The sequence below is a fragment of the Bacillus rossius genome, chromosome 11 (genome assembly GCF_032445375.1).
Source record: "Bacillus rossius redtenbacheri isolate Brsri chromosome 11, Brsri_v3, whole genome shotgun sequence".
NCBI lineage: Eukaryota > Metazoa > Arthropoda > Insecta > Phasmatodea > Bacillidae > Bacillus > Bacillus rossius.
In genome coordinates, this window is record NC_086338.1 from 28,226,842 (window position 1) to 28,242,788 (window position 15,947).

General features: G+C 35.9%; 1 protein-coding gene across 1 annotated transcript in view; it reads left to right on the forward strand.

The window, feature by feature from the left end:
- LOC134536737 (sodium- and chloride-dependent glycine transporter 1) overlaps window positions 1–15,947 on the forward strand; it is a 180,054-nt gene that overhangs the window by 109,816 nt on the left and 54,291 nt on the right. Inside the window, exon 3 of the mRNA XM_063376629.1 lies at window positions 15,281–15,559. Coding sequence (XP_063232699.1) covers window positions 15,281–15,559 — 279 coding nt within the window. The remainder of the gene's footprint in view (window positions 1–15,280; window positions 15,560–15,947) is intronic.

Genomic DNA, 15,947 nt, shown 5'->3' on the forward strand with positions numbered 1-15,947 from the left:
GCTTCCCATTATGAATAGGCCGCGGATGTACACCACGGGCACAGGTAAGACGCTGCGAACTTGCATATAAAATGTAGGCTTGTGGCTCGCGGAGTAATAAACCGCGGCCAGAGGGTAGAGCTGGAATTGCGATGAACTGTTGCACTTTCATTTATTTGAAGTTATACTTCTTCAGACGCGTTATGAAAAAAAAAAAAAAAATTATGAGAGTGAATTTTTACGATGCGCGTGCTCCATGCAACGAAATTTCCACAGAACTATGGCGGACCCACATGTATGAACATAAACCCATTTGTAGCCACTTTCATAAACATTAGTGGACGTACCAAACGTACTGGTGTGCCAAATTAAACTTCATTATAGAAAAACTACCCTGGAATATATTTGTTAAACTAATATAGTCATAGTTAAGAGTAAATTCAAGTTTTAACAAACCTTATTTATACTGGTATTACAACAATATCCTCCTTAAATTCTTCTGTCAGGCTTCGTAGCGCAGTGGTTATAGTGTGTGGTTAGTAAGCTAAAGGAACAAGATTAAAAACTCGTTTTTTTAATGTGCGGTAAAAATTAATTTCTTTTTAGATTATTTACACAAAGTCACAAAGGATAAAATAAGAAAATAACACTTTTAAAAATATTCCTGAGTTATTCATTTATGTCAGGTTTTCTGACAAGGAATGGTCTGCTAATAACGGGTACTAACTAACCATTTTTGTTGAAATAACCTATAAAAAACTAATTCTTATTACAACAAAATTATCGAATTTACGAAAATTATGAGGAAAAATAAGAGTGTCCTTTCTTTTTTTTGTGCTGCTATGTGTATATGTATAATAAGTTGTCAGCATACAGTATTCAGAAGCTACAGTGTTATCACACAAATACGCAAAATTAATTATTTTATTCAATTTTTTTTTTAAGAAATAGTTTTCGAAACTTTTTTATCACATGCAACATATTTTAAATTATTATTAGTCACTGTACAGAACTTATAAGACATAAAAAAAAAAAAAGGTTGTAAAGATGACGCAATATGGTATTAATGTTACGCATCTGACCCACTGATTAGTTTCAAAAAAACGATATCTGGCCCTGAAAAAAACGAGTGAAGTCGGCCGTGATTGGCCACAGAGAATTGCTAGTAGGGTTGTGAGGATGATGGTTGATGGGAGGCGTGGTGGGGGGAGGGGGAGCTACACGCGCCGCGCACAGCATCCGGGGACGGGGACCCCCCCCCCCCCCCCTAGCTGCACCCCGGTAGCCATGGAGACGGCCGACATCCAGGTGGCCCTTGGATCGATGGCACTCTGACCCAGATACGAGCCGGGAGACTCACTTTCTCCCGAGCCTTGGGGTAGCGCTGGGCTCCCTGCGGCCGTGACGTCACCACCCCGCCCCTCTTCCCGCTCAACACGCGCGTGCCCACCCCTCACCAGCCACTTCACCCGCCACCCAGCACGACCTAGCGCAGGCGGGGGCGCGGAAAAGTACCATACTGGAAAAGTACCATACTTAAATATATAATTTATAGCTGCCACAAATGTTTTTGAATCTTGTAGTAAAATATGGTAGTTTTCCGTATGGCACAATTCCGCCTCGCCTCTTCGAAACAGACGGAAAAGTACCATACTGGAAATGTGCCATACTTTAAAACGGACACGTGCTGCTATCTGGCATCATTTGAGTTAACCTAAGAAACTGTTGGAGTTGACAGCGCTGTCTACAGACGAATTCTCCACACTATTCTGAGAAAAGAGGCGTTGCAGTCATTCCATGGAGTGTGTAAAAAAATATGGCACAATTCCGCCTCGTCCTTTTCCAAGTATGGTACTTTTCCAGTATGGAACTTTTCCGTCTTTTTCGAAGAAGAGAGGCGGAATTGTGCCATACGGAAAAGTGCCATACTAGTATGGTACTTTTCCAGTATGGTACTTTTCCATCGCCCCGCGCAGGCAGGGTGTCCACAGTTAGCACTTTCGTACCAGATCTAGTACTTTTTTTAGTGGTCAAGTACATTTACGCTCAGATCTAGTACATTTTTCTTTAATATAATCATATTAAAGTAACTCCAATATGTTTTATTATCAAGCGTAATTATTTTTAAAAAAACTATGGAATGTATGTGTGTGTGTGTGTGTTGTGTGATATTTAAGTTCGAGCATTGCAATGTCATAATAGCTTCCTAAATTGTTAAAAACCATAACAAATTATAATTTAGTACTTTTTTTTTTTTTTTTTTTCAAATCTAGTACTTTTTTCTCGCCTAAGTTGGTACGAAATAATTTTTCCTTGTGGACAGACACCCTGCACGCAAACTGTCACGTTCGCTGTTTGGAGCGGTAACTGAACAGCGAGCTCCAGGTTATGAAGTCAACTTATAGAATCCAAACGCATTTCATGTTAGAGTAAACCATATGTTATATAATGCATTCAATAAGAATAATTAAATAAATTATTTTTTTATGTGTAGCATCTCAGCTCCCGCTATATGGCATTGGGTTGGAGTAATTTCGTGAACGGAACGAAAGTCGATTGGAACGGAAATGTGTAACCATGTTGCTGCAATCTGTGGTAGATGGCGGGAACCATAGTTCACAAAGACAAAGAGAAACTTTTTTTTGGTATTAATTTTTTAATGAATTTTAACAAGGTTGGCAATGGTATTTTAATAATATTCCTTGTCGAAAATCAAGTTCAAAGCTGGGTTTTAGTATTTTTTTTAAAATTCGTTTTAGCTTTTATCGGAGCCGTTTCATTCTATAGGTCTGCAAATGGAACTATTCGACAGTCGACGTAGCGGCCTCGGCAGCGAACTCTAGCGGCAGGTGCGTAAACTACGCGTGATTCGCGTCCAGAAATTGAGCTGAGGACACAATTTACGCTCTTTATTATTTTTAAGCATTGTACTTTAAATTTCGTGTCCGAGTTTCGTATTATAAGTGAATTTTCAACATGAAAACTCATGGATTTGCTCGTTACCGAGGCTAGATGTTACATATCTCTGGGGAGTACTCGCATTAAAAAAAAAAAGTTTTAGACCCATATACGGTGAGCGATGCAAACACTATCATTGTAAAGGGAATCACTGAGAATGCAATAAATGTGTTTTTTTTTCTAAGTTTGTAAGTTCATTTTTTAAATTTAAAATTATTTTACCCGAGTAGCTAATCAGAGGAAGTTAAACTATTTGGTAAGGATAATAAACATACATAATTAATTAATCTCTCTTTCCTTTTTCCAAAATTTCACTACTAAGGAATGTACGTCCGTATCTATTAAAGCGAGGGATAACACAAGCAAAATTTTACTTATTAAAGGTTTTAGAATTTTCGTATTTCCATTCCATTTTAAAAGTTATATTTTCACTATTAAACAAGATTAAATTATAAGGTTATCCACTTAAGTACCTTGCCACACATTTGTACTATAAAAAACATTTAAAATAAAATTGTTACTTAATTATTAGGGTTTTAAAATTTTACGACTGAAATGACCCAAAAAGTAATAATGAATAAAAAAATATCACGATTACAACAAAATTGAAATATCAATTTTCACATTTTTATTTTACATTTAATATATGAAGAAGTTTTTTTTTTTTTTTTTTTTTTTTAAGTTTTACTCCTGGCGGATCGTTAGTACGGTTTCATGTATTCCAAGCATGGAAGGAAATAAATATGATATTTGTATCTACATTAAAAATAAACATGGGAGTGCTTCACAAATTTTTGTATAGTTGATTCCCTGTACGGTAGTAAAAAAAGTTTCATTTTATAAGGTACGTGGTTTTAGCCAAAATCGAATGCAATTGGATATTTAAATGGTGGTATGATCTACGTTAAAAATTAACAGGCACGTTTTTTTACAGTTTTCCAATTTTTACCTCCAAATGGAGTGTGGAAAATTGGTGAATGTGATGTAAATAAAAATATTTTATTACAATAAAACGATGAATAGTAAATTTGCATACGTAATATACATCAAAGCTTGGTTATGTACATTATAACTTTTGAGAGTCCAATATTGAAAAAAAATTAAAGAATAAAACATTTTATGGACTTTATATTTAATAACATATGTTACTTTCCTAAAGGATATTTGATATTCATAACACACATTTTACCATAATACAGAACGGGCTCGAGCTAATCCGTAGGTATTAAACTAGTCTACGAGTATATCTATACTAATAATAAAAGAGAGTATTTTTTAGTTTATACCGGGTAAACTTGAAAGCTACTGAACCGTTTTCAAAACATTTTGACTTTTATAAATCTGTGTCATTCCTAGAGACCGGAAAAATTCGCGGATTAATTTCGTGATAGACTAGAATCCAAAAACGTTTGCCTTTTTACCGCATCAGTGATTGGGCCACAGTTTATCTGAATGACACTCGGCCAGTGAAAAACCTTTAACAAAAGAAGTATAGAATCACAAGCGTCCCAGTTAAACAGGTGTCACGAGTCAGTAGCCAATAAGCAGATGTTATTTTCCCGCGTGCATAGAGGATCATAGAGTGTATCCTACAGGTCATTGAAATCGCAAATTTTTCCGGTCTCTAGTCATTCCATTACAAGGAAAAAAATTCCTAAGATATAGTAACATTTGTAACTTAAACTTAGGAAAAAAATTGACTTCATATTTGACTTAAGCTGAGTAAAGTCTCCATAGAAACTTACGTTGCGTAGCATTGAGGTATTAGCTATGGAGTGGGTGTCTATTCTGACGATGAAGTCAACTGGTTAGTTGTTGGACAGCAAAACAAATTGTACCTGTATAAGAGCTAATATGCTATAAATTTGTTCAATAGTTAGAAAAAAGCTCGCTAGAAAGGATCGTAAAGATACCATCATATAGTGAATATCGTTAAACAAGCATAATAACAACACATCTGCAAGAAATTAGCAATCAACTTCATTATAACTAAAAATTTGTTTTGATAAGCAGTTTCTAAAAAAAAAGGGGGGGGGGGTGAAGCATCTCATTTTGATTTCAAGTACTAACATGGCAAAGATTGTACACACCCACTCCCTTACTTCTTATTTCCATGGAGCTAAGTTCCAGAGAACGCTTTGCGACTAAATTTTTATCTAAATCGTCAACGACGTATACTAAAGCTGGCTCTGTTAAACAGATTTATCGAACCATGAGAAACCGGATAAAGCATTGAGTATATTTTAAACTAGGAAAATAATAAAGGGCTACATAAGTGGTAACATACATTAATTAATTGCTTGCTTTCGGATCTGTGAAAATAATACAAATGGAAGAATTGTAAGTATTGCTCGTGTTATTTAGGTTTCTGGATCTTTCCTCCAAGAAGCGTGAACCTCCATGTCGCTAATAGGCTATTAGCCGAGAATTTAGTCGTCAGGCACTCGGTGGACCGGCAAATTAATTTTAATTGGTGCTTATCGACAAGAAGACGTGTGTGTGTGGGGGGGGGGGGGGGGGGATGGGGCGGCAAGGTTGATGAGAGGAGGAAGTGAAGGTAAGCTAGCGTAGTAAAGTTTAAGCTGCGTCCTTCATCACATCTCATGGCGCTTCGATAGTGAGAAAAATATATAATGCGTTTTTCTATATGTGCAAACATCTTAGGTCTCACTATATGGCATTTGGTAGTAGTCGAGTAATTTCGTGGAAATGGAACGGAAGTTGATGAGCGTAAATGTGTTGTAAAGATGGTGGGCCCACGTGTAGCAATATAAACCCGTATGTAAACCACTTTCGTAAACATTAGGGGACTAACCAAACGTATTGATGTGCCAAAAAAACTTTACGATACTTAGTGAAACTACCCTGGATTATAGATAGTAAATTATATTTCGTGAACTAAAATAGTCATTATCAAAAGAAATCACAAGCTTTAAAACACCTAAGAAAATTTATTTATTTATTTATTTATTTATTCAGTTTTTGACCTGTAGATCCCATATGGAGGTAAGGATTCCGGGATATAGAACTAGTCAATTAATACAAATATATAAATATATACAAACATACTGTACAACCACAAAAACTAAATATTACAGAGTACTTTTACATTTCAATAGTAAGAAAGAGAGAAGAAAAAAACAAAAAAAAACCACGGGTACATAATAAATGGTATAAACTCAAGTCTAAGGCTCAGAGCGAAGTGTTAGTTTACAAAACTCAATATTTATCTCCTCGTTTTGTGATGGATTTAAATAATATTTACCAGAGTTTAATTTTCTTTTCTGTTATTAGATCAAACAATTCTATCAGAGAGTAGGAAGGATGTTCTAACATAACTTGTTTGATTGTTCTTTTGCATATAGATAAATTGGTTATATTTGTGACATTTTTAAGGCAACACAGATTATAATATATAGGTATATTGTCTCCGTGTAGTAGTATATATTGGTTCCTCAGGGCGCTGGATTCTGGCTGTGAAGCCTGTGGAGCCGACAGCCATCTTGGATGATGATGTCACGGCGGCCATTTTGGATTACCTTGACCTTAACCTTTACTTTGTTTTTTTGAGCTTTGAACTTGACCCCGGACGCCATCTTGGATTCCACTATTTTGTTTTCTAGAACTTTCCGCCATTTGAAATTATGACATCACCATTGCAATTTGCGTCACCTCTACAATCTCGAAAATCAGTAATTATTATGAGATTTTAAAGGGAAAATATTTAAAATGTATTAATAATTTAATTTTCAAATTTTAATTAAAAAACGCAATTACATCATGGAGTCGTAGGTTCGAACCTGGTGAGAACAAAAATAAAAATTGCGACAGATCCTTTCTTCACAGATGTCACTGACATACTGACCTCCCACCAGTAATGCCAAGTTATATATATATCTATAGCAAGTACGACGTCATGTCCACCATCTTGTTTTCGTCTGCTGGAGGTCTCCATCTTGGATCCAACATGTTGTTTTCGTCTGCTAGAGGGTGCTACCACAGTTTTAGTTTAATCTTTACCTGCTATAGTGTAGTAATTATTAATAGACAGAGCGCCCGCCATCTTGATATTTGACCACCATCTTGGAAATCTGTATTTATTAAGATAGAAATTCGGGAAAAATTTCAAAATGCATAAAAAAATCACTTAATAAAATAATGATCGAGTCGATATGTTCCTGTCGTTGGTTCAATACTTGATCAATGCAAAAATAATTAAATTTTATAAAAAAATCAATAAAATCAGCTTAGGTTCCTAGCTTACCAGCCTCCCGTAAGCCGATGATGACATATTGACCTGCATATTGGAAATTTGTATTTATTGACCTAGATATTCGGAAAAATTTCCAAAATTCATAAAATTTACTAATAAAAATATGACTGACTGGATGGATTTCCGTCCTTTGTTTGATTAGGTATATGCCAGCGGTAAGATAAACTAATGCTTAAAATTAATTTTAAATTCTTTTTCAATTAACTTTCGTGGAGTTTATTAATCATTCACTCTACAAAAAATCAAAACTTGACAAGATATCTGTCCGACGAATTAAATATGTTGTCGCGCTGCCTAACATGGAAATCTATTTTTTTCGATACATGAAATACATTCCAAACAATTCATGTACAATGATATACGTATATGCCAAGTGTCTGCGGACCACGAGGATAGGCCATGCACAATGTCAGGCGTATAGACCAGAGGACTCCGAACCCCAAGGCATTATTCGACAATAACAAATATAACATATTTCAAGCAGCGAAGACAAAGTCTCCGAACTGTAAGACCTAAAGTATTGATAAAATCAACTACAAGCAATCAGACCAAAGGAACATGTTTAACGCTGAAAAATATTTTATTAACACCAAGAGGTTTTGAACCAGTAAATATTCAGAGCTACTATACTAGAGACGACTAAGCACATTTAACGAAACGACACCGATTCAACAAAAGAAAAGAACACATTAATACACACAATGGACACACAGAACACACACATTTAACATAACACACAGTTAACACAATTAATACACAGTGCACACATAGGACCCGCAATGGACACACAGTACATACAATGGACATGCAATGTTCAAACAGTACACGCATTAGACACGCAATGTACACACAATACATGCAAAGCACACGCAATGGACACACAGTACACGCAATGGACATACAGTACACACGATGAACACATACACGCGAAAGCATTTTACTACAAGAAAGCACAATTTTAAGCACAATCAACCAAAATAAAGCACAATTTTAAGCACAATCAACCAAAAGAAAGCACAATCGGAAGCGAATTAAACAAAGAGGAAGCAAAATCAACAAAAAAGGACAATTGGAAGCTCAATCGACAAAAAAGGAAGCAGAATAAACGAAAAGAAAGCACAATTAACGAAAAGGATACGTTCTCAGCAGTAAGATACGATAATACAGGCTTGACTACGTACATTGAACGAAAAGGACGTACATTTTCATGAAAATACAACTCAGTATGATGTGACCGCCAATTTTACGATAGGATATAATGCTTCCATCAGTCATTGGCTTCAATAGTCTTTTAGCTCAAACAGTCTTTTGTCTTCAAAAAGGTCTTTGGCTCCAGCAGTCTTTGACTCCCAAATGTCTTGTGCTCCAAAAGTATTTGTCTTCAGCTGTCTTAGGTCTAGCTGCTATTTGGCTACAAGACTAGAAGGATACGAAGCTACGAAACTTCCTTCACTAGCAGTTGACGATTGACCAATCAGTATGCTTTGCCACGATGATTAAATTGCACAAGAAACCTTTTTTACCCTATTTTTAATACAAAAGAAACTTAACTCATCTGTAACATTATATATATCAGTGAGCTATTATACTTCCTTGTCTAGATATAATAAAAAAATTAAATACTATAAGATTTATAAAAAAATACAAAAACTATTGGTATTGGTTGTCCGGAGTCTATTTAAAATGCAAATATATCAAACGTTATTAATAACTGAAAATGCAATGTTAATCAAATAAATACATAGAGATAGTAGTCTGAAATAAACGAAATAATTTGGAAAAAAATATATACATACACAGTAACTATGCCATAGTCACGAGGTTAAAGGGACATTAATACTCACAAATGTTTACATTTAATTGAATGTACTCCTCTCGAACATGTCGGTTAGAAAAGTTTGTAGACATCGACGGCTGTCGTATGCTTAGTGCGCATGCAATGGCAAGAAACATGCTATTATTGCTTGCTGCGCAGGGTGAAGCTAGACTGTTCGCAATGGCGCGGTGTTCCTCCGGCGCATCGCAATGTGACGTCACTGGCCAACTCGTGCACCGAGAGAAAGGATTGTTTGCCTCAACAAATTATTTGTTCGTATTTTGCGAAATAAATTAAATTTGTTAATTCAAACAAATATTTTGTAGTAGGAAAGATTCTGTTGACCCAAAAAATAATGTTTTTTTTCTCCAACTCAACTGTATATTTGGTTAAGTGTAACAAATAATTTTTATTACTTACCGAGTTTGGTTAAGCTAACAAAATATTTTGTTACAGCAAGTAAATATTTGTTTCGCCATATACAAACACATATTTGTTTGATTCAAACAAACCTTTTTCTCTGTGTGGAGGCATCGGGAAGAGAGCACAGACTGTTCTGGTCGAGCAGTAGGCGATTTAAGACCGGCGGCACTGAAAGGCTTGCTTCACCGTCACAACCGTCAAACCCACGCGCAAGCGAACCACATTTAATGCGAAGAGTGAATGATGGTTCGTGAATATAGTAGCAACATTTCCGCTATCAAGTAAAATATAAAATTTTGTATTCTCATGTCCTGTGAAATTTATGACATTAAAAGTCACGCCTGATTTGTTAGAGACTAGTATTTTTTTTTCCAGCGGATTTCACGAACGGTAAGTTTTATTATATGTAATAAGTTTTTTTAAAAAAATATTTTTTTTGTTGCGTTCATCATTCATAGACTGAACTAAGGCACGCTATTGCTGAAACAACGTTTTGACAATATTGGACAATGAGTGAGCTGAGTCCATCTCAACTGCAAGCCTTGTTTCAAAAAAGTATTGTTGGAATTTTAAATTCGTGATTTATTCTATGTTTTGATTGAGAGTCAGCCTTCACGTGTTTTTTTTTTGATAACTTTTTTGTATATAGATTTCCCTCGTTGTTTTAAGATGTAGTTTAGGACGATCACCATTAAATTATTGATGCAAATTTGATATATCTGTCTTTAAAAAATCACAATTATTTATGTGTAACATCATAGTTCTCGCTATACGGGATTGAAAGGAAGTCGATACAATAAACACGGTGCTGCCATCTGTGGCAGATGGCGTGTACCAAAGCGCTCAAAGACAAAGGGAATCTTTATTGTATTATCGGTTTAATACATTTTAAAAAGATGGGCAGTATTTTAATAAATTTCCTTGTCGAAAATCGGGTCCAAAGCCGAGGTTAGGTTTTTTTTGTCTTTTAGTTTTCATCGGAACCGTTTCTTTATAGGTTTAAAAATTTCACAGTGCATATAAAATGATTCGATAGTCGGCTTAGCTGATCCGGCAGCGAATTCTAGCGGTAGGTGCGGAAACTACGAGTGATTCGCGTCCATAAATGTAGTTGAAAACCTAATTTGCGTTTGTTGATCACGCTCGGAATTATTTTAATTAATTATACTTTAAATTTGGTGTCAGAGTTTGATATTATAAAAGTATTTGCATTTGACAACACATGAACTTATTTTCAGTGAATTTGCGAGTGAGGTAATTTTTTGGGCACCCTACTTGGGTGACTTTTGTTCAAGACGGCGGAACATTTGAAACGTTGAATTTTTTAAGCTCAACAGAATATTAACTCTGGCACTGAAGAAAATCACACAGAAGAAAGCTTTTATCCTTTTACCAACAAATAATCGGGTAACTAACCTGTAAGCATGTGATTTTTTAAGCCCGTTTAAAGTGGTGTTCACAGAAAACTTCTTAATTTTTATTAAATTTAGAGACGCGGTAAACCTACGGTGTTTGATGGGTTTGTGGGATAACATCTGGACCCAGACCTCAAATATCATCACACAACCAGATCCATTTTTTTGTCTCACTAGTGGGTTAATTCAATTCTTTAATAAGCGTGTTTTTACTACCAAGTATTTTTCAAGCAAAATCACCACGAGTCCTTATTCCAACTAAGGAGTCGCCTCACAGAAATCTCAGTACGGGATTAAGATCTTAAGGATCACTTCCAAGACAAGACAAAGCCAAAACAGCTTATCGCTCACCGACTTTCTACAATTTGGCTCCGTCTGTTGACAATTGCTTCAGAGCGATTCGACATACTTTGTTGCAGTCATTTGAAAGGGAAAATGAATGCAGGAATGCATTAACAGACGTGGTCTCAACCCATGAGCCAGGTTAAGTTTAGTGTCTAGCCACAAGATATTCCAATATTATTTCAGAATTGAAAAATCAGATAAAATCATGGACCCAATGCACTGCAATTTTTTTCGAAATGCGACAGAATAATTAATGTAAAATTACAGATATTTGTAAAATTCGTACTCTTACATTAAAAAATCTGTACCTATCACTAAAAAATAGTGTTCGCAGTAATACTGGTTCCAGATTATTACCCGGGCATTTATGCTTTGTGTTGTCACAGTAACTCTAATAGTAAAAGTTATTTGTAAACCGTTCTCTGAATAGTTTTCCAGTATTATTTCGCACATAATAAGAATTATAAAACAAAATGAAGTTCAATTGCTAAATATTCGATTACCTTTTCCTTGGTTAAAAATTATTTTTCCTGGAATGAAACTTCAATTAAAGTACAAATTTCTGCGTAAACTTTTCGTAAGAAATACTAAGTATCATCTCGAAAAACATATTTCATGCATGCGAAAATAACCTTAGCAATGTGTTGTAGAAAGTAAGAATATTTTATATTTTTCTTGTAGTATCACAAGCTATTTCTTGGCCACTTGCTTCCAAAGGAAATCTTTTGTCAAAGTACTGAAAATTCTTTTATGTGCCAAATAGTAGGAACGAGATTCTATTTTGATTCCACTTGTGGATTTTCCCGTTGCTTCCTGGAAGCCCCCACGTCGAGATCTAAATTTGGTCTCCAAAAGCTGCGTTGACAACAGAACGAAAGGATCCATCTCGACTATTTCCATAGTAACCAGTCATTTTCCATACTCGATAAAAATGTTACCGTACGGAACCCGTTTTCGGGCCCCAACGGCCAGAGAGCGCGCTCAGCTCTCAGCACAACGGCTCGGGACATCAGACGCCTTCGACTGCAATATTCGATCCAGAAGCACATGCGCGATATCCTGTAAACATGTTTTAGTGCGCTCTATTTCCCAGAGTCTTTCGGCCATAGAAGTTATCACGTTAGACAGCATGTCCATAAAAGAAATGGCCCATAGTTATAAATTTGAATGGTATCAACTGTAAACATTGTAGAGAGTTGGTTCTAGGTCACAATTACAAAGTAACTCAAACAGTTTAAGATAAGCGCATGCACGAGTACAGATTTGTTGTTTTCTCGCTGGCAGCGCCACCTATGCAAAATGGCGACTCCCTGAGCGAAAATATTTTGTGTTCTACAATTTTCTAAGAGTAAATCTGTAATTTCAGTTCAACGTGCGTTTCGTTTAAGGTTTGTGATCCCCCATGTGATAAAAAAAAGCCGATGGTATACCTAAGCAATTGGAAAATACCGGATGTTTTTGTAAAGGTAAAAACACGGGACGACCGTAAGTGTCTGTACAGGATGTTGACCGTGTCAGAGCATCTTACCTGCTAAGTCGTAAGAAATCGGTTTGGAAAGAAAGTTTTCAACTTCAGTTACCAAATATGACCATGTACAAGGTGTTAATAAAACCTTTACACATGCGTCATATCGGTTCCAGTTTCTATATGCTTCAAAGTCAGATGATGAGCATTTTTCTTTTGGGGCTTTATAAAAGATCTTGTCTACGTTCCGCTGCTACCTAATGATTGGCCAGACTTGAGACACAGCATTGAATGGGCTATTGCTTTCATTACTTCGGACGTGTAAACCAAAGCGTGCAAAGAATTTTACTTGGGTTGGACGTATGCGGTATAACTAAAGGTGCAAACATTGAACTTTTAAAAAAATAATATTTTAGTTTACCTTCAATTTGATGAATTATTTGTTGTAAAAGGTCTAAATTAAACTGTTATAACATACCATTGAAACATTATTTTATGGACATTCTTCTATAGATTCCATGCACTACATCATGCGTTAGTGACTTATGAGGATCACTTGCAACTCATGAGACAAATATTAATACGCCTAGGTTTCCAAGGAAACCCCAAGCTGAAAAGAAAAGCATTGACACAGAGGGAAAATAACAACGCCATCAACTAATGCGGGAGTACTGGGCTAACATCAAAGCCCGAGAAAGAAGACAGTTGCAATTATTTGGGAATTGAACGGACGCCTCGGCCATAGACAACATGGACTTCCAATACGCAATGCGTGTAGCCTTAGAACAGGCGCTAAGTAAACATCTCCGTAAAATTTTAAGTAATCTCGAAAAATGATGACTACCATTTTTTGGGAAGAAGAAGGGCTTCATTTTGGTTTATTTAATGAAATCTAAGTCAACAATTACAGCAAAATGTACAAAATAACGATTGTCAAAAGGTTTAATTTCCAGGTGGTGAACTCATAATGCAGAGGGGTTAAATAAACTAGTAGAGCGTTGCGAAAAGTGATTTTAATATGTAGTAAACCAAAACTTTCAATAAAACCTTTTTTTAATGAGTTATTTTTTATAATGACCGAAACGTACTTACTTTCTGGACACACCTCGTACAAGCCTTAAATTATTTTAATTAAAATTTCTTCTGTACCATCTTCAGAACAACATAATCACCTTTTTCCACTTCCCTATGGTACACTTCATTCACTCTAAGTTGAATGGTTAATTAGCATGCAATATAATGTGCTTTTCGAATTTTTAATCGACCTAGTACTTGCGTACTCCACGACGCAAGTACTTTTTATTAACAATTAATCAAATGATTTTTTTTATAATTTTAAATTTTTTCCCATTAAAGTTGGATAATGAATACAGAATTTCAATATGGCAGATTAATTTAAAAATAGTGGAATGATTTTGATTAAAAATTGGTTGATTAAATTTTATTATAAATGTTAAAAAAATTTCCCCTTGAGAATCGGACAATATTTACGGATTTTCAAGATGGCGGCCGTAACGAAAATTGCAACGATTGCGTCCGAGGTAAAGGTCCTGATATAAGTAACTTAGAGAGGCATTATTTTAGGAGTTTTAAGCTACTTTTACCAATTGTTGATTTTTTAAAGGGGTTTCTTTCCATTGATTCAATTCACATTTAGTAGGAAATTTTTTTGTTTATGATACACATCGTTATTTAATATTATACTGTAGTTTACGTTTTATTAAGAAAGATAATATACATATTTTTTAATTTATTGACGTTTTTAATTAGTTTTTAATTTTCGAAGGTTATATTTTAAGGAATGGGATATTACCGGGGGGGGGGGGGGGGGAACTTAAGTTTAACTTTAGGACGTTTGAAAGTACCCGAAATTGTGGTCTGTAGCTCAGGATATGTGTTAAAAATTTTAATGAAGGTGGTAATTTCGCGTATTCACTGAGGTGAATACGAATACGCGAATTTGAATATTTGCAAATATGTGCGAATACTAATACGAGAATACGAATATTTTATTTATGTATTCATATTCTCTAATATTCGAATACGAATATTCACATTCATTAAAATTTAAATAAAAATGTATTCGTATTCACACATGGAAATACGAATATATTCGTATTCATAGAAAATCATTTTTTTTGCGAATACATTCGTATTTGTATTTTTGAATAGGGCCTACTAATAAATATGCCCATCACTGCTACATGAACAGTGTTCTGATAAAAAAAAACACAGGATAATGTATTTTTACTGAACTTTTTGTATTTTTAGACATATTTTTTTTTGTAAAATTACATCAACTGTACTAGTTATAAAAAAACACACACGACAAGAAAAAAAGTAAAATTACTAAACCTTTGTAAATGTTGCCTGGCTTCTGGGTTGTAGCCGCTTCGAAGGATAAGATTTCACCGAAGTTTCGGTCGGCTTTGCAGTCACCATCATCAGTAGGTAACTGCTACCCTGAATATTGCGACCGAAACTTGGGTGAAATACTCACCTCAGACGTGGCCAGAAAGTACCAGAAGCCTAGCCTTTGTTTCACAGTGCGTGTGTCGGGGGGGAACTGACCGGGGGCTGGTGAACTCCGTGTCGGCATGTTGCAGGCGCCTTCCTAATCCCCTTCTCCGTGATGCTGGTGATCGCCGGCCTGCCGCTCATGTTCATGGAGCTGTCGTTCGGCCAGTACGCCAGCCTCGGCCCCGTCGCCGTCTACGAGAAGTTCTGCCCGCTGTTCTGCGGCCTGGGCTACGGCATGGTGATCGTGTCGGCCATCGTGATGCTCTACTACAACCTCATCATCGCCTGGACCATCTTCTACATGTTCGCGTCGCTGCGCAGCGTGCTGCCGTGGCAGAGCTGCGACCACGAGTGGAACACGCCGTGTGAGTGTTCGTGTGATGCTCCGCGCGCCCCTGTCACACGTCACTTGCTGAGGGAGACATCTCCAAGGTCACTTATATCTAGGGAGACAACTCAAGGTTGACATATATCTAGGGAGAAAACTCATTGTTGACTTATATCTAGGGAGAAAACTCAAGGTTGACTTATATCTAGGGAGAAAACTCAAGGTTGACTTATATCTAGGGAGAAAACTCAAGGTTGACATATCTAGGGAGAAAACTCGTTTGACTTATATCTAGGGAGAAAACTCATTGTTGACTTATATCTAGGGAGAAAACAAGGTTGACATATCTAGGAGAAAAAAAAGGTTGACATATCTAGGGAGAAAACTCAAGGTTGACTTATATCTAGGGAGAAAACTCAAGGTTG